Source organism: Onychostruthus taczanowskii, unplaced genomic scaffold, assembly GCF_017590055.1.
Source record: "Onychostruthus taczanowskii isolate IOZ18803 unplaced genomic scaffold, ASM1759005v1 scaffold33, whole genome shotgun sequence".
In the NCBI taxonomy this organism is placed as follows: domain Eukaryota; kingdom Metazoa; phylum Chordata; class Aves; order Passeriformes; family Passeridae; genus Onychostruthus; species Onychostruthus taczanowskii.
The window spans coordinates 1,227,786-1,254,231 of record NW_024500683.1 but is presented as its reverse complement, the minus strand read 5'-3'; the positions used below and the strand labels follow the sequence as shown (position 1 = coordinate 1,254,231).

At 36.3% G+C, this 26,446-nt stretch overlaps 1 protein-coding gene across 1 annotated transcript in view; it reads right to left on the bottom strand.

Annotated features, from left to right (window-relative positions):
- The window catches only part of COL12A1 (collagen type XII alpha 1 chain), a 97,967-nt gene that overhangs the window by 11,576 nt on the left and 59,945 nt on the right, over positions 1-26,446 (bottom strand). The window contains exons 38-60 of the mRNA XM_041410635.1: positions 25,949-26,078; positions 25,633-25,752; positions 24,881-25,027; positions 24,025-24,141; positions 23,456-23,602; positions 23,293-23,367; positions 22,608-22,747; positions 20,635-20,758; positions 20,297-20,440; positions 18,274-18,438; positions 16,971-17,009; positions 16,738-16,876; positions 14,398-14,540; positions 13,914-14,023; positions 9,086-9,235; positions 8,604-8,681; positions 7,914-8,000; positions 7,036-7,089; positions 6,399-6,494; positions 4,899-4,952; positions 3,909-3,962; positions 2,652-2,705; positions 1,476-1,547 (exon numbers count right to left, since the gene is read on the bottom strand). Of these exons, the coding sequence (XP_041266569.1) occupies positions 1,476-1,547; positions 2,652-2,705; positions 3,909-3,962; positions 4,899-4,952; positions 6,399-6,494; positions 7,036-7,089; positions 7,914-8,000; positions 8,604-8,681; positions 9,086-9,235; positions 13,914-14,023; positions 14,398-14,540; positions 16,738-16,876; positions 16,971-17,009; positions 18,274-18,438; positions 20,297-20,440; positions 20,635-20,758; positions 22,608-22,747; positions 23,293-23,367; positions 23,456-23,602; positions 24,025-24,141; positions 24,881-25,027; positions 25,633-25,752; positions 25,949-26,078 (2,439 nt within the window). The remainder of the gene's footprint in view (positions 1-1,475; positions 1,548-2,651; positions 2,706-3,908; positions 3,963-4,898; positions 4,953-6,398; positions 6,495-7,035; positions 7,090-7,913; positions 8,001-8,603; positions 8,682-9,085; positions 9,236-13,913; positions 14,024-14,397; positions 14,541-16,737; positions 16,877-16,970; positions 17,010-18,273; positions 18,439-20,296; positions 20,441-20,634; positions 20,759-22,607; positions 22,748-23,292; positions 23,368-23,455; positions 23,603-24,024; positions 24,142-24,880; positions 25,028-25,632; positions 25,753-25,948; positions 26,079-26,446) is intronic.

Below are 26,446 nucleotides of genomic sequence, written 5' to 3'. Positions count from 1 at the left end.
TCATTATCTTTCTCTTCAGGCAGAATTATGATTCATGACAGTGCAAGTTGCATTTGGCTGTCAGGCTGCACCTTTGGCAGCTGTAAGACTGCAAACAAAGGAAGGCCTTGAAATTCTGTCCACCAGGAATCTGATAGAACATCTGTACAAGGTACAAGCCAGAATTCCTGCTGGGATCTGTTCTAGAAACATTAGAAATGGTAAATATGATGCTCAGTGTCCCATTACAAAAAAGTGCAATAACTGTGGGGGAAAACATTTATTTCTAATTGAAAGGAACTCTTAAGAATTAGAGTGCAGGAGAATTTAGACATGGTGCTTGGACAGGAGTTGACTGTCTTGCTTTGCAAAAGCCTTTAAACTGGGCTTGCAGCCAGATTTCCTTCTAAACACATTATTTATCTGCAGAAGATCTTTACTTCTGAACTGGATCAGCTATCCATTGTCCTAGGTGAAGGAAAAATCAGATACACCTGACAATTTAAAGCTCCCTCGTGAACAAAGCACAGCACTTTGTGTTCCAGCTATGTCTATTCAACATGTAACCGAGCACAAATATCCCATTATCAATGTATATCTAAAAGCAGGAAAGCTTCAAGACTTTCCTAAGACACTTCATGTCCTCTACTAAAAGGAGAAATGTAATTTGTAGTCCAGCAAACACAGACTGAATTCAAGGTGTGTATGATAAATGACCCTGCTTCCTATGAGCTTCCTCTTCATGGCCATCAAATTTCCCAGTCTACATATTCTTTCAAATTATCCAGCTTTTTTATATACAACTACACTGAGGCAGGATAGAAAATTCTAGATGACTGCCATACATTATTCACCAGAAATGAATGACTTTTCATTTAACTTGCTTTCTCTACTCCTGAGTCAAGCATAACTTCTCAGAGATCCTATGAATGAATCAAATTAAATTTTTCCTGAAACTGTTGGTGGGAGGCAGCACCTCCTGCTCTTTCTCCCTGTTCAGGAAGCACTTTAAAAGTTTGAATAGAACCCACAGAAACCACGCCTAAATAATTGTGAAATAACATTGTAAAAATAATGAAACATTTGCAAAACAGAACTGATTATGTAATATTATCAAAGATTGTCCACCTTCAGCAGTTTATCACTTTTTTACTACACACACATGCACTAGTGTAAAGACTTTACAATCATTTTGCTGACCTAGTTTTCCATGCTTATGCAGTGTAGGAATGAATATATGTCTTGGCACATAATAGCCCACAATCTTTTTAGTGGAAACCAGAGACCAAAATTTCCAGCCCCAACTATTAAACTCAGCAAAATGGCATACTGTAAAAATAAAATTATTTTTTAAAAAAGACTTGTGGGTTTAGGTCAGCTCCACTGTATTAACCACCATCATAAGTGCAAGACAACTATTTCAAGCAGCAGAAGTCTCATGTTCACCAACAGACTGTAATTTTAAATTTGATATTCTAAGTGTATCATTATCTTACTGGTGTCCCACGATCTCCTGGTTTCCCTGGTTTTCCACTTGGACCAGCAACTCCTGGAACTCCGGGAGCACCCTGCAACAGAAGACAAGTAAAATGAATTGTGGAAATACACAATTACCTAAGCGCTAATAAGAAATATGTTACTCTATTGAGTACAAAGCAATATTGAAAGTAGTTCCTATCAAGTTTTTTTCTGCTAGGTATGCATAAGGCTTGAAAATTTTTTTATGGAATAAACAGTTTGTTTCCTCTTAGAAATGTGTACTTTTATGTATGCCACAGTTTAACAGGCATTGTGGCACTGAAAGATGCAGACGGTGTGTATATGTTTTTGGTACCATTCTTAATGACCGATTCCTAAAGCAGTACAAAACAGTTGGGCCTTCTAAATTCACCTAGCAGGTCCATGATCCATGTAAAAATCCACAACAAGAAGACCATAAGCCATTCTAGTAATACTAGCTAAATAGAAAAAATTAAAAGAGCAGTATCAGATTATGTGACAAAAGCTCATCTGCACATTCACAAAGGAACATGAGGAAGACAATTGTGGGGGCATGGGGCCAGCCCAAATACTACCCTGCCTTAGAGACTGCTGTCTATATATGTAATGCAAAGATGTGTTCTGTGTACATTTGCCTTCTGGAAATGCACATTCCAACTTGCTATATGTTGGATGCGGTGTCATGGGGCTGCAGCACTTGCCTATCTCTGGCTGTATGACCCAACATAGGCTTTTCTCTATCAGCCAGCCTCTTTTCTAGCATGGTCCCACAAAACACAGTGAAGCAGCTCTGTAAGCAAAAAGTAACCTTCAAATGTTCTTGTCAACAAAAAGTAGTATTAGCAGTGTTTGTTTTCACCAGTGTACAAGTAATAAGCCAGTTGGTTTCAGAAGACCTAGCTATGCATTTAAAGATCATGGCTAAACTGATCTTTATAAACTGGTTCTTCCCTTATTTACCCTGGAAGAAATCAGTTTCAAAACCACTGTTATGAACATTTGTGAATATATGGTTTGCCCAGCTCACCTTCTACTAAGAGTTTTTCAGACCCATTTAGGAGATTGAGCAAAGGATCCATTTCACATTTGACAGAAATTGAAAATGTCAATGTGGCCCTCTCTTGGCTCAGGTCTCTTAATTCAGAGTATATCAAAGACAAAATTATATTTACCGCTGGTCCTGGTGGACCTCTGGGACCTGTGGGACCATCTTTTCCTGTGAAACCCTATTCAAAAACAAAGGCAAGATTAGAGAAAAGTGGTCTTTACAATTATATAATTGTATATATATGATTACTACTGGCATTTCTTTTAAAACCTATCCACAGTACAAGTTATAAAATAGCTGTCACAAATCATGCTGGAGAAGGCTATGGAACAATGATCTTCAGACGCTTTAGATGTTCAGCTGCTGTTGATTAACTAAAAATGAAATCAATGTTTCTTAATATTTTTAAGAAAAGGAATCAGTATTCTATCCCAGAGGAGCAAAATCTCTCTTCTCACTGTTCTCTCATTCACTGTTTAACTGGACTATCAGAGATTTATACTTAACTGGAGAGCCAACTCCCTCTCAGATATTTCCCCTGCAAGAATGAAGGCTGAGAAATCCCATTTCAGTAATCCAACATAGCATTCACAAGTGGATGTTGATGATCCATGACCCAGCAATCCAACAGTATCCTCTTTGGCAACTGGCCATCACACGGTCATCTACTTTCATTTCCAGCTATGATTTCCCACTAAAGGACAGCTACAAATGCATGTGTCAGCTATTAATTTTGACTGTAAAGGCAAATAATTGCGTCAGTCATCTTAAAGGTTATATCCCACTGTGACAACAAAAGAGATTTACTTGACTCCAATTCAAAGAAAGGAATTGCAACAACTCCACAATGAAATACCTGTGTATGTGCCCTTCATTAGGAAGACATTTCAGAGTTCTCCATCCAAAGAAGCTCCTGACAGCCAAAGGTTTAGGGGCAAGCCTAAACTTCACAGTAAGTTTGGCACAGACAGATTCCTTACCAATATGGCATCTCCCAGATGCTGACATAAGCAGAGTTTCAAAGGGATTCCCTGTAGCAGCAACAATGTGGGGAAGACAGCAAGGCTGAGTCCCTTGGCAGAGCCCTGCCCAGGGGACATACTGCTTTAAGGGTGAAGGCAGCTGAGAACCTCGTCAGGGGAGGGAGCAGGGCAATTTTTACAGAATCTATCTGGCTACCAATAGCTGTCTGGAGAGGTTTTCACCCCTGAGGTCTTTCCAACCCTTCTGCTTTTGTCTTTCCAGAAGGGACGCTGATAAAAGGATTCCTCTTGAAAAAACATTTGAAAATTGAAAGATATATAAAGAACGGGAAAAATCTGACAAAACATAAAAGTTACATGACTTGGTCTTTTCAGAACATAAACTGAGGAAACCTTACCCTTTCTCCTGGAGGTCCCACTGGTCCAGGTGGACCAGGTAAACCTGGTGTTCCCTAGAGAGAGAAAGAGTGAGAAATTGTATCCATGACAGAACAAATATCACTGCTATGTCATTCCATATATCACAAGTATATACGTCCTTTCCTCCTTTCTGTCTAATCTCATTGTACACTAACGTGTAGCATTGCTTCCTAAAAGGGCATTACTCCCTAAAATTATACTACTCAGGGTTATAAGGACTAATGAAACACATGAAGAATACAAGGCCCTTGACCCATAACTGACCTTATCTGATATATGAAACTAAGTCCACAACAACACTTAAGCATTCCTCATGTAGTCTTTTTATCATCAGTAAATTAAGGACAATATAGTAACCCAGGAATATTCACCATGCCAGGACATGTGCAGATCAATGACCTTAGATTATCTATAAATTGGGCCAATTAAAAAAGATCCTAATTTTTTCTTCTCCTTGTATAGTTTACAAAACAGAAACCTGCACGTAACTGAACTTTAATATTGTTTTCTTCTTTTAGAAAGCATACAATTAATGTCCCAAGGCCATTTGAATTCCAAAAGTAGAAAGTAATTAGGCAACATTGCTAAAGAAGGGTGCAGCAAAGGCTCTGCAATCTTTATTTTAGGAAGACATTTAACTGCAAATGCTAGGAAGATGACAGACCTTCCTGGGGAATTATCAGAGTACTCTTCCTAATCAAACACTGTCATTCTGCATTCACAACTGTCCAGATGGATATTTGGCTTAACCAAGCACAGTTAGTTTCTTCATGTTTGCTGTTTGAATGGTTTACTATTGCCTACATTTCAAATTTCTAAGTGCAAGATAACTGTGTTTCCAAAACTGAGGCCCAGGGAGGTATGAGAAGAGCCCATGACTCCTAGCGATGTCAAAGACAGCTGTCCAGTAGCTAAGTTGCATGAGGAATAGTGCAAAATGACATTACCTTGTCTAAGTGCCAACTTACCGATCGCCCCGGGAGTCCAGGCTGGCCAGCGTCCCCTTTCATTCCTTGACGACCCTACGGTTTTCACAAATGGTTACAGAATACATCATGCTTCCAGGACACAAGGTGCAGGAGCACATAAAGAAGCAATCTGCTGCCTTTTACAACTAGCTTGCCTTCCATATATTCTACAGCACTGTAGTATAAATGCACAGTCCAAACCCACATGAGCTAAACTTGGCAATACAATATTCATTTTTTTACAGTGGCTTGCATTATCATCCAGCATAACAACTGGTACTCATCAAAAAATTTGTAAACACAGACGGAGAAAGTGGTTCGCAATTGATATGAAAAACAAAAGTACACGACTCAAAAGTGCCTTAATTTCACGTTAGCTAATGAGAAATTCCACAAATATTGGTGTTTTCATTCTTCAGACTTTTTCAAGTGAATGTGACAAATAAATGTCTTATTTGCATTACACATATAAGATGAATGTTTTTCTTTTCTTGCTGTTTGATACCTCTACATCTTCTTTAATAATTTTTTCCTTACAGCGTTTAACTGAAAAAAGCATGAAAAGAATCTACACCGGGTAACAAAATCATTCTGTTTTGTCCTTGCAAAACAGAAGATGTTCCTAATGTCTATCTTAGAGCACATTTTGTTTTCCATTTCCCAAATTCCATTACAGATGGAGCACGTAACCAATTTTCAAATGAAAAATGGCACAGCCTGCAATTAGACTTCACTTCTTCTTTCCATAGACTTTCTATTTTGATCAAAGACTTCATAAAAAAATCTCCTGAATATATTAAAATTCAAGTTAATCCTAAATAGGGAACATCAGAATTATATTCTTGCTTTTAGGGTGATTATTTATTGAAATATGGCAAAAGCAGCCTTAATACATTCACAAAGCAGAATTATGCATGCAATCTTCTAGAAAAAACCAGAACACAGTGAAACTTCATCAGTGTTAGTAAGAATTACTCTGGCTTTGAAGGCATGTGCATGAAATCAGAAATAGCATCTTGCTAAAATATGAGTTTTCTTGCTGTTGCCAAGAAAACTCCTTGCTACTGATTTAAGCCAGATAATAGAAATTGAACATGTAAGTCTGTGAAAAAATCTTCGAAGTAATGCTTAATTTTCCTGTTTAATTTTCCACAGTTTGATAGTTTTTAGTCCTTAAAGTGGAATCCTAGCAACTCTACAGAAAAGCTATTAAGACTGACAACAGAGTAGCACATTTCTGCACTCAGACTTTGTCCCTTCATTAGAATCCCATAAGCACATGTAACATTCAGGGCATAAAATGCTATTTTATTATGAGACTTGTTTCAGAAATAAGTGTGTTTCACAATGCTACTGCATTGTAGGGACAAACAAATGCTCTGGCAAAGCTGCCACCCTCTTCCCAAGGCCACCATCCCCACGGGCAGCTCTGGCTCCACACACACTGATGGCACTGCCTGCTGCTGGCACTCAAAAGGGACTCTCAGAAGGGCCACTCACCGGTTCACCTGGGATTGACAGTCCATTGGGACCCTGTGGACCTGGGGGACCTTGAGGACCTGGAGGACCTGTCTCACCACGAGGACCAGGAGGCCCCTTAAAGCAGAAAATTGAAACAAAATTACAATCCAGTCTGAAATCCATATCTGCAAAATCCTTTGGGTTAGACACTTAAGATAACTCAGAAGCCTGGAGACACTTAAGATAAATCAGAAGCCTGGAGACGCATTTAATACTTTGGAAGAACAGTGGAAATAGCTGTTCAAGAGGCATACTCTTTCATAAGCTATTCTCTGATTCATGTTGGCAGTCTCAGGCCAATACATGCCCTCTGGCAGTGCCAATTAGAAGTATTGCCATGTCCTCTGTACAGATGAGAGAGCAACAATGCTGTAGAGTGTGTGTTCACACTCTGATGCACATAGTCCCAGTATCCTGATGTGTGGTCAATGCCTTTGAGGCTATATAGACTGTGGTATATAGTCTCAAATAGAGAGGCTGCACATAAGTAACATAAAGGTATATTTTCAACTAAATTTTTAATCTACATTCTTAGACTAAAACTAAGCATAAAAATTTTCATACAAGTAAGCCTGTAGTAACATCATTATAGATGCATTTTGGGAAACATACTTACAGATGATCCAGTCAAACCCCTTTCACCTCTGGGACCTTTAGCACCTGGGCCACCCTATATTAAGTATTTGGAAAGAAAATGTATTTCAGACACAGAAAGCAGAAGTGCATAATACTTATGTGCATTATAAATTCTCTTTAACAAACTCTTAAGTGAAGCCCCAAAGTTTTGAAGTGTACTAAAAAGAGTAGTAGAATGAAATATGCATCAGGAACTCAGGGAAACTATGTCAGCTTCAGCCTTGCCAATTCAGCCCATGAAAAATTATTTTGATTTTTGTCTCTGCAGACATAAATTTCAATTTATATTCATCAAAAACTCTGAATACCTTTCTAGTAGACTACCAGACAACTTAACTGGGGTTTTGATTCCTCATGCAGCGCTTTTGATAGTTTCAAAGTATGACTACTGGGCTGACTATAACACCCTAATATTCAAAGCAATTGACAGGACTATGTCCATTCCATAAATTAATATCTTTCTCCATAAAAAATAATTTATTTCCCTGACAGAGTAAAGAATCTTTCCTTGGAGTGAAATCTTGACTCTGTATTTAGGAAAAATATTCTCTCAGTTCATTAAAAATGCCTTGTACATGGTGTGCAAGAGTCTGGGCCAGAGACTTTCAGCCTATCAAACAATGAGGAGCTAATCTCAGTGATCACACTAGAAATATAGGAAAAGATCATACAAACAAGTAGATGTGGTAGGAGCTGATGAAAAGGGGATGGATTACCATGTTGTTAAGGGTATATTGATAGAAACTATGTCTGTGACTGACATTTGTTTCACAAAACCACAGACCAACACAAAACTACTTCCATAAATTTAAAAACAGAAAATTTGTCTATTGTGAATAGCTACAGCAGGTAACTTACAGCTGGTCCAGGAGGTCCTGGAGGTCCCACACTGTCTTGAGTACAGGTACAAGCATTTGGAAGAGCTGGGCACTTTGCTTCATCTCTCTGAAAATTCAATCACAATTATTACTGCCCTTTCAAAGAAATGTACTCAGTGGCAGCATGCTTTTCTGAAACAATAAGAGGAAGATTCTCTATTATCCTGTTTCTAAGCAAAACTCACAGCTAAACTGTGGTTTCCAAATGTTTCTACAGGATCTTTTATATTTTTAGCAAATTTTCTCTGTGAGCTATGCAAGGTATTAACAATAGAGGCACGAGCAAAATGTTGTTCTAGTATTTATATGCATTTGACAATCAGCTTGTGCTGACAAAGAATAGTTACTTTTTGAAGGCCACTCCAAGAACAGATCAAATAAATAAACAAATAAATAAATAAATAAATTCCCCATTTATAATACCTAGAATTTGAAACATCACTGGAATACAAATATAACACATTTTTTTTGCAATTTCTAGGGGGCACAATTCTAGCATTACAGCTTTACTGTCTCAGACACAAAACTTTGAAATAAGGCTGGCTGCTCTGACAATTGTGATTTAGATGAGTTGTCAGTACACAAGGTTTAATAACAGCCTAATAATAATATTATTAAATTTAGTGTCCATAACATTTTTCTGGATAGCCTCTAGTTCATTTATACTTACCATAGAAGGGAGATCACAGCATCTGTCTCTGCTAGTCCAAACTGGACTGCATACAATGTCAAAATTCTGGATTTCTAACTGTAAAAGAAAGTAATACTCTTGAAAGATCATTAAGTTAGGCATGCTGTAAAGTAAGAAATGTATCGACTTTACCATTAAAAATCATTCCTCCGTCTATTTCTAAAGATAGCGTGTCCACAATACATTCACTCAATCACTATCAGCTCTCCCTATTAAAAGAAAAAAAATTCCTACTCTGGCTTGAATTTACCTGAGGGGAACTTCCAGCTACTACATGTTTGTTCTCGCAATTCTGCTAGAACAAGAAGCTGTGAAGACTAAACTTCTCAGTTAAGTACGTTGGGTTTGAGAGTACAGATGCCTGAAAGCTTCAGATGATGCAACAGTGGTTTCCCAACAATCCCTAATCTCTATCCTCAGAAAATGTAAAGATCTTGCAAAAATTCACGTTTCTTGCTTACTGTTGCTGATCTTCGGTCGCCTTTTAGAAGTTTCCCAAGTATTTCATAGCCATCAGTTGTGATATTGCCAGCCTCCTTAATTGGTTTTTCCATTATTTCACTGCAGTCAATGTAAATCTTAACATTTGATGAAGTAACAACAATATGGACCTGAAAAAAGTTTAACAAAATATTAAGACATGGCACACAGACACAGTTACTTTAACACCTTAATAGTATTTCACTGATTCAATAGTACTATTTTAAATTTTATTCCCAGTAATCCTGATTTACTTCCAACTGGTGGAAAAATTCAAACTCAGGGAAAGTCTATGACATTTATAATCTCTTTAGAATGTGTTGAAGGTCAACAAGATGAACACACAAGTACAGCTAAGAAATACTATTTAATGTAATAGTTGACTGTTATTAACTATTAAAAGCTTTCCTCAAAATTTTTTAAGACGGCATAAAATTAAAAAAATAAAAACTTTTGAAAGGAAGTGAATATAAGCATTTCTTGTTCTCTTCTGATGGCTGGGACCACACAAGATGTTTATAAGCCTGGAACTGCCCACTGGCTAACAGACTCTGTAGCTCAGAGAGTGGATTGTTTCAGACCCAAAGATACAGAGTTCAGTTTCCACAGATGACTCAGCCAGAGGCATTAACTGTATTGAGGTCCAGGAAGGAACCAAAGAGCCTGCCCAGAGCAAGACAAAATAATGGAAGATGCAAAAGAAAATTTCAACAAAAGAAATCTGGTTACAGAAACACATGCCGAAAGAAGGGGAAACAGGGAACATGAAGAGAATTAATTCCAATTAATTATTGGAAATAGAAGACACTTAGGAGGTAGAAAGGAATTACTATAATAAAGAGAGAGTATGTTTACCAGGAGATGAGAATGAAAAGCTTGGGGGAAAACAGTAAACCTTAAACAGAGGAACATAGAAAACCTAAGTGAAAATTATCTTTCCCAACATTTATAGTATGTAAGGCAAATGTTACAAAAAGTTAATTTTCAACATTTCTCTGAAAGCACAGAAAATATTTAGGGATCTCTGAGAAGTAAACAAGGGCCTCTTTAGCACATCTAATATGCAGTTGATGGAAGAGCATCTTCAGGCAACAGAAAGTTTTCAGGGGCTTTATATACCTTACCAACAGCACATATTTCTTATACATCATTATAATACCTATGTAATTTTTAAAAGTATCAACACATTAAGATCAGGAGTAAAGAATCCCTGAAGTATGTATTTATTTTCTAAATCTTCTCTTATCATAGTACATAACCATACAAGAAGCATATTGTTATTTGATGACTGCTTTAAAAATTGGCATAAAGTTGAGAGATTCCCCTAAATGTCCTGAGTCAATAAGCGCCTGAACAATCTCCTGGGAATTTTTTCTTTTTTTCCCCTTTTAAATATTTTCCCATGCAGACTTGTCTCCAAAGCATCAGCACAGCTTATCTAAAATTCTTTTTTTAAATTATGTGCTTACACTTTATATCTCAGTGCTGTGTAAACAAGTGGGGATTTTAATTAAAATTCCCAACCATATTCATTGAACAAATAATAATAATAATAATGAAAAATTATTACTGCATCATCCAGTTTAAACACATCACAGATGTAATTTACTAGCTCTGAAAGATATCTAATATGCAAGTTCTTCTACTGGAATGTAAAGTATTTGCAATTTAAACAAAATAAAACACATTGCATAGCAAATATAGATTATTTTCATTAGCACAAAAAACCAATTTAGTAAAGGTAATTCTACATCAGAATGTTGAATGAGATCAGCTTGGAAAGGTTCAAACAGGAATAACTGCTGAGCATCACCTATCCATCCAAAGAAGAAGCAATCCCAACAATCAAAAATAAGGAGAGCTCTCCCAAGTCATTGACTCAGTCACTTAAACCCTGATTTACTGCCAGATCTGCATTCCAGCCTGAATCTCATGGCCTAGACAATAAATCTAATTAAAGGAGGCGTGTGGTGTTTACAGTAAATAACACGTCTCTGTATTCAGCTCCAACACATTTTGTTTTCAACAGTTTCTAACACACCAATATAAAGAATCTGTTCTGATTAGTTCTATTTATTTCATTTATGACATTTTAGGAAAGAAAACATTGTTTAATTTTTCTCCCCAACTGCCTTATAAGATAAATTCTGATGGTGTTCTGATCTGCTGCTAAGTGAATCACATCAATAAGCCAAGCAAACTAATTTCCCATATGTATATCAGCAGAAAGATATACACTCATCATCAAATTTCCTCTTGCTAACTACTGCAAAATGGCAAGCTGAAAGGAAGTCTAGTGTGGTAAGAATAAGAAAGTAGAAGTTGTCTGTCTCTCCAAAACATCAGTTAGAAATTTAATGACTGTCTCAGGCAGTCTGAATTTTTCCTATCAAACTCGCCAGATTCAACAGCTTTCACCATGGCTCTGCTACACAGAGTCTTCAAGTATGCCAAAGTAAATTTCCCCTCAGTTAGGTGTAGTTAACTGTATTTCAGTGAATAAGCCAGTAAGTCATCAAATGAAAGCCACAAAAATGTTTAATATTTTGGAAAACCTTTCCTTGCATTGTAAAGATTTGTCATTTCTTTGAAAGTGGACGGGAGGAGAAATTGCAAATGTACCTTTAGAAATGTGTTAATCTTACTTTCCTTCCTTCATCCATCTGAAACTACTGCTATCCATTATTAGGAGCTAAACAACACAGGTGATGCATAAGGCTTTCCCAGCAGGAGGGCTGGGGGAGCCCACTATGCTATCATTAACAACCTGACTGAGATAGCAATTTTAGTAATCATCTGGAGAGAAGCCAGAAAAGTCATCTTAGTTTCATGGTGAAAAATCCCTAATATTGCTTTAAACCAAGGCTCTTCTAGCTACTTTAAATATTATCGAAATCTGAGCTTTTGATTCCTTTCTGGGGAAAAAAAACCAGGGAATTACACATTGCATTAAGTAACTGAGAATTTTTTTTGTAGGAAATAGTCTTTTCATCAAGAATTCATAATTGTAAAGCTTTAAGATAATTTGCAAATCACTGCTTCTCCTGTTCATTATTTGACATCTTAGGATCACTTTCTCTTCATATGTATTAGTGTATTTAACTATTAAAATGATACAAAATTTTTGATTTTTATTTGCCCTGTAATTTATTTTTTTTTTACTATCAAGTGTAGACAATTTTACATAACTGCTACTTTCTTGCAGCTAGCAGGGGTCACAGATTTTTATCCATTTGCTCTGATAAATGAGCAGAAGGGCTGTGTAAGGGCTGTCAGATAAGTTTGCTCAGCTCTATCACATTTAGAGAAACTAAGGAAAAATGTGATTCTAAACATGAACTAAATTAGCAACAGATATTTAAAACAGACTGCTGGCACCACAGCATGTGGAGAGCTCCACACCACTGAATGTCAAAGACAAAATAAAGGCTGCTGAATGTAGGTATGATCCAAAGCTACTCATAACTATCAGTTACAAAATCAATGACATAAACATTTCTTCGTATAGTAAAAATAATCAGGCCTAAAATCTAAACTAACCAGGCATAAATTCTAAAACAAGAATAACTGGATATAGTATAAGACCAACTTGGGAAGTTACTGCAGATTCTGAGGAAACCAATAGATTTTATAGAACTGTGTTATTTTCATAATCACCTGTGTTTTAAACAGATGAAGGCACAAAACTTTATAATGGCAGCACCAGTTATCTTTCCTGGCTATCAGTCTAGCAAAGCTCAGTTGATGATTTGGCCTCCAGTGTCTGGAAGCTGACAGAGGCAACCCTTTATCAGTATCCTCAAAGGAATGCTGATAGTGACAAGTTATGCAGAAGATGGTTTCATAAAGAAAACAAATGCTATACTCAAGCCATATTTAGTCATCAGATGAAAACTAAACTAAGTAGAAGGGAGATAAATGAAAACATGAGAACATGCATTTCAGCTAACTAAAAATGTTGCTATTTCAGCTCATTTTCTTGCCCTAAACATATATACTTAACACAGCAAGAAAATATTTTTAAACTATTTTTCGGTGCCTGAGTCAAGCACCTGCTGATGACTAGAGGTAAGGAAGCTCGGGAACACCAAATTTCCATAACTTGGTGCACAAAATTAGAAAAGCAAGCACAGATCTATGACAAGTAAAGGCAGATGCAGCAACGTGTAAAGATTTCAATAAGCCATTCTGTCAATTCAAAAACTGTAAGTTTCATTCTTAATTATAATGTGACCTTTTATGGGCTCTCTCTCCTTCTTATTGCTTCCTCAGTTAACATGACATAGGAATATTTTAAGCCCAGTGTTTTTAAGAAAAAAAAATCATAAATATATACATACACATATATTATGTTTGTTAAACATACAAATCTTATTCAATATGTTATTTACCTCCAAACACTGGTTCCCTGCCTACTCACTTTCTCTGGCAGTATCTTCCTCTGCTCTGAATGATTTCAAATCATTACACTCCCACACAATCTTTTCTCACCACAATTCCCTTTCCTTTCTTTCTTCCACTTTAACTTTTATTCTTCTTCTTTCATGCGGTAGGAACCAAGCTACAATTTCTTCTTCAGATATATCCTTCCACTTGCAAAATCTTAAATTCCTGACAAGTCTTTTACATTGTATCCAAGAAGACCTATAACTTCAGAGATCTTGTTTTACATGATCTGCAGGTCCTTATGTCAACTTAAAATACTATCAAAAAACCAGATACAGCCACCTGTCAGTGACTTGTACTTGGCTTTCTTCTATTTAAAAGAACAGTACTTCAGAAAGCAACATCATAATTTCAATCCTTTACCTTATGGAAGCTTCCATAAAAGATTTTCTTTACATCATCATTGTCAAAAGTTACAGTTTGAACCTCTCCTCTTGCATCCTTGTTAAAGAATGACAGCACTTTGCTGGCAGCTGTAATAAATAAAAATAACACATTTAATTTGATACGTACTACTGAAACCACCAGACTAATACAACCTTATAGATAAAATCTAGTTTACCCCTTATTGGGTAAACACAAATAATAGATTATCTTAATGACCTGTAAGTATATAGATGTACTTTCCTTTGATTTTAGAGTTAATATTAAAGTTGAAACACAGTTTACATTAATTATTCTTAGCTGAACTATAGATGTACAAAGTTTAAAAGAAATTTCTTAAAACTAAAAATGTATAATCCTTTTATCATGTAGAAATGCTTTGGTTTTGGAAATACTTGGTAAGAACACATGCAAAGTAATGTAACATGTAACTTCTCTATGCAATAAGTATAATCATCCTTACGATCAAGCACAACTCCAACTTGTGGTTTGTAATCTCTGTCGGTAATCTGCCAAATTGCAAAAGGCTCATTGGGGGATTCAGGCAGAAGACGGAACAACAGAATGATAGTGTACGCCTGTGGCAGCCCCTCCGGGTGAATCTCCCTGTTAAGACAATATAAAGACATTTTTTTCACGTGGAAACACATGACAAAAATAAGATTGTCATCATTTGCTCTTTTTCAAAGAAAAGACACAGCAGGGAGTTATGAAAAGACATAACAGGGAGACCACAGTGTTTAATGGAAGAGAGCATTTTAACTACTCTCTCAAACAGAAAAAAACATTGTGATATAAAAACACTGTGATTTGTTAAGATGAACTCACTTCTGTCTTCAGCTGGTCCCAGCACCACAATTAGAGAAGATGCCAGAATATGACCAAGAACTCTTGGGCATGTATTCTTGTGGCAAAATTCTGTATAAACTACACATGTTTTAAATTCCTTCTTGATAAGTACAGAAAAGAAAAGACCACAGCTTTATTCACTTTTTTTTCATCTGGCCTACTTCAGTCAGGCAATATCATTTAACTATTGCTGCCCTTCAGGCACAGCTCCAGTGATGGAATATTTAATATTAGTCTTCTTTGCAATTGGTGATGCGTTTGGGCTCCAGCTCATTCTTTAGTGGCTCAGGTTTTAATTTCTGATATTTGGGCTGTTACACATTAAAAAAGCAGAGAGCCAAAAGTACATAAAAACATGCATGAAACGGCCTCCAGAATTTTCTGTAGGGGAAAGAACAGAATGCAGGAAGAGAACGGCAAGGAAAGAGGTGATCACTGCTTCTCCTTAACCATTATAATGGAGCTCAGAAGTCACATGAACATAAACATAAAAACCTTAAAATGAAAAGAGGAGCTGCTTTGTATGTTGGACAAAGATTATGAACCAATACGAATAGGAACACTGCAATAAAAACCATATTGCTAAGTCAACAACATCACACAGCACAGTGAAACAATTCAAATATTAAAGTAGATATAGCAACACAATTTATAATTTAGATAACAAGTCATTTCAGATATGGAAGCAACTATGCCACTAGGATCAATGTGAGTTTATTGCTTTACTGACTCAGTCTAGAGTTTTATTTTCTGGATTCTCATGAAAAATAAGTGCCCAGAATACTCTGGCAAGTCTATTCTACCTCTTTAGCAAACATTAGACTGTGTACCACAACATTTCTAAAAAAATTAAATAAATGTGAAGCCTATCTTTTTATTGTCTTTTCATCAGCTTATCCTAAATGCAATATCTATCAATGCAAGACAGTTGCAAAACTGAGATTATCTGTATTGCCCTAGACTGCAAAAATCCATGCTGTCAGAGACCTATCATCCCTACAGGTATTAATGGCATGCCAATGAACTTAAAAATCCTCAGGTCCACCACTTTTGAAGCTGTGATCTCAGAAGGCTAGCAAAATTAAATTATTTCTTTATAAACTTCAGCTTCTGTGCTTGTGATTTTATCTTTACCCAATCTGGCAGGATTGCAGACGATTTCAAAGGCTTCCATGAAAAGAAAACTAAATTTTCCTAAATTTAATGGGAACAATGGGCTATTTTTGGGCATCTCCTCTGAACCAGAACAACCTTTTTTGAAATTTACTTAAATAGATGGGAGAGAAACTAGTCAAAAAAAAAAAAAAAAAAAAAAAGGGACGGTCCATTTCTTATAAAAAAAAAAAAAAAAAAAAAGGTACGGCTCCATTTCTAGTAAAACTAACTGCTAACTAAGTCCTTTTTCTCTTTGGAAAATAATGTTGGCAATAACCATCATATTATCTATCTATAACCAAGCTCTAAGACCACAGACCCTTGAAAACTCTGCTCCATTTGCCAAATAAGGCAAGACAAGTAGAGGAGAAACTATCCTAAGTCAATGGCATCAATGTGCTGCCTACTGCAGTAAGAACAATGCTTCTGGAAAAAATGATGCTAATCCCTCCATATTGAAACCATTTCTGTCCAGCAACGTGGAATTCATTGTACTAAGGAGGTTGTTGCTCAACTGCCTAGGTATAAACTGTGGATTATATGCAATTTGAATAGTTAAGAAGCATAATTTCAAAGAAAAATAAGCAACTAGATTAATAGTGAACTATGATCGCAGTGGAATAAATAGATTAACATTTAATGAAAACAATGATAGATGTTCTTCAGAGTGTATTTCTTGAATCTCAGTAAAATGAACATTAAATTAATGCATCTTCCATAACACACATATGCTATCTATAAACTCTGCTAATCCTTCATCACCTGGTCACCCTAAATATAAGTCTTGAGGTTTACTTACCGTATTGGCTGGCTAACAAAGGCATTTTTGTGGAGTTTATATGCTACATAGCTTGGGAAAGAGCCTGTTTCCAGTGAAACTCCTTGTACAGAAGCAAAATGCTTCTCTGTTAGATTGTATGATTCCAGCATCTTGAAACCTTTAAGTCCAGAAAGAAAATAAAAAATAAGAAACACTGTAGAGTTATAAAAGACACAAATGATCCTATGCCAAAATATTAGACAATTTCTTACCAGGTGAAGTGTATCCCTCCAAATAAATAAGGGGACAAGCTGAAAGATATGAAAAAATATATAATTCAAAACTACTAAGCCTAACAGGACATGAACACATATATACTTTAGAAAGTTTTATTACCAAGAAGTCTATGCTATTATTAATTCTGAGACAGACTTTGCTACATTTGTCACACTGTGTCCTGTGATAGATGTAACGTCAAAATCTCTACTCATCACTTTTAGTAGGGTATTTCTACTCTGACAAATTATATGAAATGACAAATGAACCCCAAATATTTTAAGATTATAATTCATAAGAAGAAAGGAGGACAATGACACAGTCTTTCCATTAATATTTAAGGCATGAGTCAAGCTGCATAATAGCTGTCAGATTCTCAAGAAATAACTGCAAATTTATGTGGCTCCTCAGGAGCCAGCAGATGAGGCAGTTAGAGAACATGCAGTTGCACATGACAGGCCTGAGAATTTCTGGGTTTTGCCATAGAAGGATTTCACTTGAATAAACAACTGAACTTTACTCAGATAATTTTAAAACAGTGTCACACAGTATAGCTATACATCTTTAGTACTTAGTCCAGGGGTAAATAAGAAACTTGTTGTGCTCTGCAGTTTACATTAGGCATCATTCTACTTCTTAACATTGTCAGTGACTGTTAATCTTTTCTTCTTCTAGTAGTACTTTTGAAATGCAAAATTAGATTACATACAACACTATACTCACTTCAAAATTTTAAAAAAATAACTTGGTCCCTTGAACTATATCCAGTTATTCTGAAATCTAACTTTTTAATATGAACATATCTTCTGATGTACCTTAAATAAGATGGCAAATTGTGCTCAGATTGCATGGCAAGGCTTTGCTAATGGGGGAGCTACAAGGGTGATTTTTGTGGGAAGCTGCCAGAAGCTTCCCCAGTGTCCAACACAGTCAGCTCCATTTGGCTCCAAGACAGACCTGCTACCGGCCAAGGCTGAACCCATCAGCAGTGGTGGTAGTGACTGGGGGATAACACATTTAACAAGGGGCAGTGGCTGGGGTTGGGGGTTGTGTGTGTTGGAACAGCCTGCAGCTGGAGAGAGGAACTTGAAAGTGTGAGAGAAAAAACTCTGTCAAGCACCAGAGCAGAGATTCCAGTGCATTCCTGGTCTTCCCTGTGATGAAGACTATAGTGAGGCAGGCTGTCACTCTGCAGACTGTGGAAGTCCATCCAGACAAGGTCAGCCCACCACTCACTTTTAGCAACATATAAACAAACATATTAATTTGGGAAAAATGAAACCAATGTCTTCTACTCACTTGAGGTAGCTGTCTCACACACAAAGGTAACAAGGTTGTCTTGAATCTTCTCAAAGGCATCAAAGTCATCAACAATAAACACATGACGCTCACTGGGCTTGCTAGCAATCTTGGCCAGTTCATTGTAATCCACATCAGCCACACCAACTACAAAGACACTGAAGCCTGTAAAAATAACACTTGTTACTTGAAATGCAGCAAACATACATTAACACTTTTAATGTTAATGTTGCACAAACCATTGACTTGTGATGAGCACACATTCCAGATCTCTTTTCACCATGTCAAAGCTCTGAAAGAGGTTTCACATCTTTCTTTCAAAACTTTCTCCTCATTCATTGTTTTTTGGGGCATTATCCAATCTCATGCGCCCTTGGCTACATAGTCTCCTCAGTCTCCTCACTCTTTAACACAAAACATACAATTCTCTCAACTCTACAGTATCTTAAATCTGTTCTGCAGCCAAAAACTGTACAGACCATTAGTTACCCAGATGTCTATCTCTTTCCATCTCGTGCGTTTCATGCCTCTCAGTTTCTCTTTCTTAGAGTGGCATTCACTTCACCAACTTCTACTTTCTAAGTTGTCTAATTTTTCTCTATAATCACCAGATAGACATGGCGAGATTCAGAAAGCAATTCACCTTAGCTCCCTCACATGCTGAATTCAGGATAGGAAAAATCATTGTCTATAGATGCCTATCTGTTTCTCTCTTCACCAGTCATAAAAGGATCCGACATGATGACCTTAGACTAGACATTTAGTTGTCAGATGTCTTAAGTTAAATGAGAAGAACCAGACCACAGAAGTCAATCATATCACCAGGTGTAAATTTCATTCAAGAGAAACTGCACAGACATTGGAAAAGCCAGTTGGAGGCTGAAACTGGGATTCACATTTATTCCAAACAATAAAAGTAACTTCTTAGTTTTTTTGGTTTTTTTGGGGTTTTTTTGTTGTTTTTTTTTTTTTTTTTTTTTTAAGAAGGTAATTATTCCCCTGTAGCCAGTTCTGGTGAAACTTTGGCTGAAATACTCTGTCCAGTTTCAAGCATGCTTTGATATGTGTAGAAAACAAAGCAAGTAGAGAGGAAACTCAAAATAAGGGGTTTCAAAAACATGATCAACAGGACATTGAAGGAAAAATGTAGGTCCGTTTGGTCTAGAAAAGAGAAGACAGAAAGAGGAGATGACAACAGGTTTCAAATACAAAGGCCCATTACAGTGAACAGTTTCTTTCCTGGTTAACTAGGTAAACGAAGACAACAATCTCACTAGCATGGAGAAAGACTTAAGTGAAATGCAAGACAAAGGTCTTCTACCAGTAGGGTAGTTAAGCACTGAAGCATATTGTCCAGGGAGACTGAGAAACCATCTAGACAGAGCTAATTCTTCCAGATTAAAGAGACAGAGAAGATGACCATTTGTGCTTTACGTGCATGTGATTCACATAAGGATGTATGACATCTCCCTGCTCAGAGATCAAGACTAGGTGGTTCATGCACTGAAATGCAAAATGCCGAGAGCTGGGACAGGAACAGATTACTGCACTCACATAAGCCACAATCATCAAATCTGGTGAGGAAGTGCTTCTTAGCTAAAAAGGCTACACAGAAGTCTATTCAGACTCAGCTCCTTCAAAAACAGTTACTTAAACTGGAGATCCACTGGTTCATACCAGATAAAACATAAACCCCAGCAAACCAGACCCATTAAAATATAAGCACTAGTATGGAGTACACTTCCCAATGATTTCTGGGTTCCAAACATCAAAAAGAGGAAGTAACCAAAAGCTACATCTTTGAATAGATATGCTTATGAAAACTTTGGGAAGCCGCATCTTTCCTCAGAGAGAAAGCTTAAGAAAGAAAATGTAAGACTAGAGAACACAAATTCTTTGAATAGTTCCGATGTTTTCCCAAATACTCAGAATACATTTCCAAGTCCATAAAGGATAAGTAAAAGATTCCCAGATAATTGAAGCAATACAGAAAAGAAACAGCCAGGTGCTGTGAATTGCTTACCAGAGTGCTGTATGACTGTCGCTGCTTTCCTCACCTCATCCTGAGACCGACCATCTGTGACAACAACAAGTACCTTGGGAACACCTCGCCTCATGCCACTCTCCCAAGTCAAAACCTTTTCTTTGATAAATGTTAGGGCTTTGCCTGTGAAATGTACCATAAACAAGGAATCATTCATATTATCCACAATAGGAGAATTCTTTTACTTCTTAAGAGCAGCAGCCACAGAGCTAAAACACCGCAGAAAACCCACTTTTTCAGCCATGCAATATTAGGATAATTACATATTTTCTGAAAATATTTTATCTTAAATAAACATAACTACAGCCCAGAATTACCTGTCCTTGTGTTTCCTCCTCTGTACTGAATGTTTTGAAGAGCACCCAGGGCCTGGGCTTTGTCATCAAATGTATTCAGCTTAAATTCAGATTTTGCTTCATCACTGTACTGCACAAATGAAACCTGAAATGGAATGTAACAACAAAGTGTTCAGTCTCACACCTCCACATTCAGGCCAACTGTCTCCATTGAAATATGTAAGTCTGTATATAAATACTTTTTAAATAACCAAAAATTATTTCTCAAATATGTCTGATTATGCACACACATACATATTTCTATATATAGACATCACATCAATGTGCACACAATTATCTTTTTTTTTTCCTTCTTTCCTTCTTACTTTCTGTCTCTTTCTTCTGTGTATAAAATGTAATATGGCCTAAAATGCATATGATCAAATTCTTCCTGTTACTATGGTGAGATATATATGCCCATTTTCTACTTCTGAGCAGATGTACAGTATCTACTAAACTTCTTCCAGCTTTTTTTTTTAAGGAATAAAAAGTAATTCATCAATAGGATGTCAATAAAGTTGAATACACACATAAGTGCAAACTCGCTTGCCTCATGCACTGAAATACAATCACTAAAAATTTATTCCTACATAACCTTTTTTTTTTATTTTGCTCCTTTTAATATTCTGTAAAATTGCAATATTATAGCATTCTATTTTAATGCTGAATATAAATGTTTCTGTTATGCATATATTCACATTTCTTGTAATAAATTCCCCTTTTAAAATTATTAATTTTCAATTAAAAACCTCAGATTGTTGCATCTCAAGTGGTATGTGACTTCATTATTTTACTAAACATTAGTGTTTATATGTGTCTATCACCTTTATTGTCTTCTCTACTTCCACATATATTAACAAGAAAAATATATGAAACAAAAAATAAATGAACACGAAAACTACTCAGTGTACATTAGAGCTAAGAATGATAAAGATTGACACACAGTGACTTAAGGAGTCTCTTTCCTTTAAAAGTCTAGAGAGTTAAAGATAGGAAGTCAAATGACTAAAAATATGCCTAGAAGATGAAAAGCAGATCTTTAACAATATAGATATCCTGTCATCCTTCTAACCAAAGAAAATGCATTGCACCTGCAGCTCTCTGCAACCAGAAATACCATGTAAGAAACTCCCTTAGACCTCATGTCATTAATTTCATCTAGTGAAAGGGAAGTGGTTATGGGAACCTAGACATTGATTTCATCCAGCTTCCTACAAGTAGAAGAAAACTGATAATGCAGCAACACTTATGGTAAGAAGCCTGACAGGAAGTTACTTTGACAGAACTATGAGCAGCCCAGAACTCCTGAAAGTCTATCCCTCATTAGCTATTTCTGTTTACTCTCTCAAAATGCACTAATTCATTAAGAGGACCTCTTCACAATTTTACTATGCCCACTGTGGAGTGGATCCATGTTGGCACAGCATGAAAAGGCTTCTGCAAGTGCCTTTTTTAAAGGCATGCTGCTACTTAGTGCAGTGGGATTCTAGGGAGCTCAGCAATGGCAAGCCAGCTGGACCCTGCAGGGACAGGACTCATCTTTTACGCTGAGAATTTAAAATGTAGCCCTCAACCAAAAGTCAGAATGCCCCTAAAAAAAATTTCTGATACAACAGAGACAAAACCTAGGCTATAAGAACTAAGCAGTGTGCCAGTTGTTGATGCTGTATACAAATAAACAAAAATATAAAATTGACCATAAATCATCCCAGTCTACCTGGAGGACTCCCACAAACTGTAACTTTTGTATTTCAGAATAATAACATCTCAAAATAGACTGTATTTCCCTTATATTTATAAAATGCCACATATATGTAATAAATAATAGGCTTGCACACCCACATACATGTCTTTTACAGCAATCTAATACAAAAAATGACAGCATTCTGAAAGTAACAATTCAGTTAATCTTCAATTTCCCTCCAAAGTGTACCCAACAGAAGTAACAAACCTACCTGGATTCCAGCAGGATTGATTAAATCAAAGGCTCCTACTGTACTGAAAACAAATTTCACTACTTTGTTGAAATTATCATCACCAATACTCCAGGAAGCATCAGTCAAGAATACTATGTCTGCTTTGGCACCTCTGCATACTGAAAGTCCAAGAAAAGGAACCCTTAAAATACATCAACCATACCACCATGAAAAAAATATTGCTTCAAAATTTCAAAATTCAAGAATGACAAATATTCAGTAAATGTCCTACTACCACACATTCACCCTGGCACATGACTAATGTGCACACAAAAACATTTATTAAAATATATCAAAGAAAACTCCAAGAAATGCAAAAGAGTTCAAGACTAAAATGTAAATGCTGTAAATTACTTTTTTTCCTTGATCAGCTACCATAAAACATGAATTGTGTGCTGAGATCAGATAATCTCATAGATTTTCTGCAGAGCTATAGAATATCAATAATATTTTCCCCAAAGGTTTGCATCTTGCTGTTGTAAACTAGGAAATGCTGTAGTAAGCTCTAGAACAAAGGGATGGCATTAAGAAAGGTCTCAATCTTCATTTTCCTAAAAGTCTGTGCTAGTTTTAAATCTACTTAAAGTTATGAAAAATGGAGGTAAACTATGAAGTAGTACAGCAACTACACAAAAATATTGAATAATTCTAGAAATAAACATACCATCCCGAGCTGGAGGGATTGTGGGAGGTGGAGGAGGTGTAGGTGGTGGAGTTGGTGCCTCTGTAGGTTTGAGGACTGAAAGGAAATAATAATTTTATTCTACAGCTGAAACAAGACAAATTCTATAGCTAAAACTTAAAGTTCACCATTATCTGTTACCTACCTGTATGCTCCCTCATAGAGACTGGAGGTCCCTCAAGGTTAGGGGTCTGAACAAAGACAGTAGCATTGTATTCTGTGTCTGGTGAGAGGCCAGTAAAACAGTGGCTTGTTTCTGACCCACGAATTGTGATCTCCTGTCCTCTGGAACCTGTCAAAAAAAAAACCCAACAGAAAGAAAGTTAGAACCTATTACTTCCCTTCTAATGTAAGAAGTATAGAAATGAAGAAACTTCTTGAAAGAAGGTTGGGACAGCACTCATTCTTGTCCCATAACAACCTTTCTAGACCAAAACTTGTGGTGATTTTGAACTCTGGAGGACACTGGAAAGTACAATTGCAGCCCACATGTGAAACTAGGCAACCGGTAGATGCAGGTCCACTTGACAATAAGCAGTACTCTCTCTTTGCAGCTTTTTCACCACTCAAGAAAAACAGGTTATATTCAGGGCTCTAAAACTCAACCAGATGTAACATTATGGTTGGTGCTTGCCACCAATCCAAATAAGTGGTGCTGTCACTGACATTAGACAATTGTATTTCTAGAAAATGCAAAAAATAGAACACACTTACCATCAGTTGGGTTTAGCTTCAGTCTGTAGGAAGTTGCTGACCGATGAGGTGACCATCGAATACAGAGAGTATCCCAACCCACTTTGTAAGTTGTTAGGTCAGTGACATTTAAATATACTGTGAAAAGAGAGAAAAATTTTTCTCTAGAAAATAGTGTATAATAGGTAAAGCACACCAAAATGAAAATTATATTAGCAGAGCTGGTTTGGAACTTGATTTTTAAAAACACTTGCAGAAAGAAAGAGCAGTTCTAGTCAAATCTCTTTATTTTACACCCTAGAGATCCCTACCTAGCTATTTGCAAAGGCCTCAGATCCCATAATGGGTAACAGCCCATTTTATGAGTTTTAACATGAAGACAATTTCTTTACAAAATAAGAAATCTCCAAAACTAAGAATTTGACTCATCTATGCAGCAGCATGAAAACAATGTACTTGATTCATCATAATTAAGAAACTTTTAGAAGTTTCTTAGCTGAGGCCATCATCAAAATCACTGGACATTCCTATGAGGTAAAAGCAGAGTATCAAAAAGCCTAGACCTGGTTAGTAACATGGTTAGATTCTGTAGTACCCTGGAGACAGGTAAAGATTGACTTCAAGTATAGCTTAACAAAATTTTAGGAAATAGACTAGAAAATTTTATTTCATCATGTCATTACTTCAAAATATATTTTCATTACTCTTCCCAAGATTAGTGTTTTTAAGATCTACCTCATGGACAGATGACAAGTATTCTCTATGAGAGGATGCTCAGGCTTCCTAGCAACCAGACATCAAAATCTTCTCTTAATCAGTGTTATCTCATACTAGCATATGTATCTAGTATGACTACAACAAAATTGTTCTGACTTACATGTAGTGCCTTGATCTGTCAAAGGTATGCTCATTCCAGAATCATACTGGGCATAAACATTCACATCATAAGTAGTACTGGGAGACAGATTATGCAAAATGTAGGAAGTCACTTCTCCCACAAAAAACTCCCTGGGCTCATTTGAACCTTGAATCAAGGAAGCATTAAGAACAGAAAAAGAAAGAATCATGATTACATGAGCTACAAAACTATTCCATCTCTCACACGTCAGTAAATGCTAACTTCATTTTTTCCAAAACAAAGCATATTGATTTCTTAAATTTTAGCATATTACAATGTTGCAAACAGAACATACACGTAGTTTTACAAACTATTGTACAATGTTTGTGTTCAGCTTCTAGAAATATATGTATATTGTTGGAAGGCCACATAATACAAAAGTTCTGCAGGCCATTAGTAGCCATATACCTGTCCAATATCATCTCATATATACCAGTTCATAGCCTTAGAAGGACAAGAGGCATTAAAGAGGATAGAAACATATCAGGTCACTGTATAAAGTTTTAACTATACAATTCAATCCCTGTAACCGAACGTATGAAACTACAATTGATAGTTTGTGTTTATTATAGAATATTGATTATAAGACTAAAGTTTTTATGAAAATTGGTAAACAGAGGAAATAAATAGATCCTTTAACACAAAATGATACATAAGATTTCTACTCTGGTCTGCCATTAGCTACTCACTGTTCTAAGAGTGGTATACTCAGAATGAACAAGTTTTCTTACCCACAGGCTTGTATACAATTTTATAGCCAAGAACAGGGGATGGTGAAGGATCCCAGGAAACTCTGAAGCGTGTATACCATTCATCAGTTATATACATATTTTGAGGAGGAAGCAGGCCAACTAAAAAGAAAGAAAAAAACCCATTCTAATTAGGCTAGTAATTGTTTTTCAATTTTAAGAAATGCAGATTGTTACTCTGCAGGAAACAATCACATCAAGGACATAATTAACTTAATGAAACCTTTACAATGTTGAAGTGTTCAAGGAATATGTCTTAAATTTAAAAAAGAATAATCAATATGAAAACTATAATTACCAGTTCTGCCATTTCCAGTCAGTTGTCCACCATCTCCATCTTCGTACACAGCAACAACAGTAATTTTATATGGCGTATCTGATTGTAGTGGTTGCAGTATCACATTATTCCTTATGCCAGGAACTGTTGTCTAGAACACAAAAGAAACAGAGGTAAACACATTCACAGTCTTGCAACTGATCAGTAGTGACAGTAGCTAGAAAAAAAATTTGTTCTGACATTTGGCACACCACGTTTTATGTCCATCATTGAAAAATTAATTTAGGACACCTTAAGGGTTATAGCCTACAAACAATTATCAGTATTTTTTTACAAAACACTGTGGCCATTACAAAAACATAAATAAAATTGGTTCTTCAGTCCCAACACTCACATCAGACTGAGATGCTGCAGTTCTCCACCAAGATTTCAGTACTCTTCCCTCATAGAAATATAGAAGTCATAATGATGTGGGTTTTTTTCTTGGCAGAAACAAGTTATTCTGAGAGGGAAGCTCTA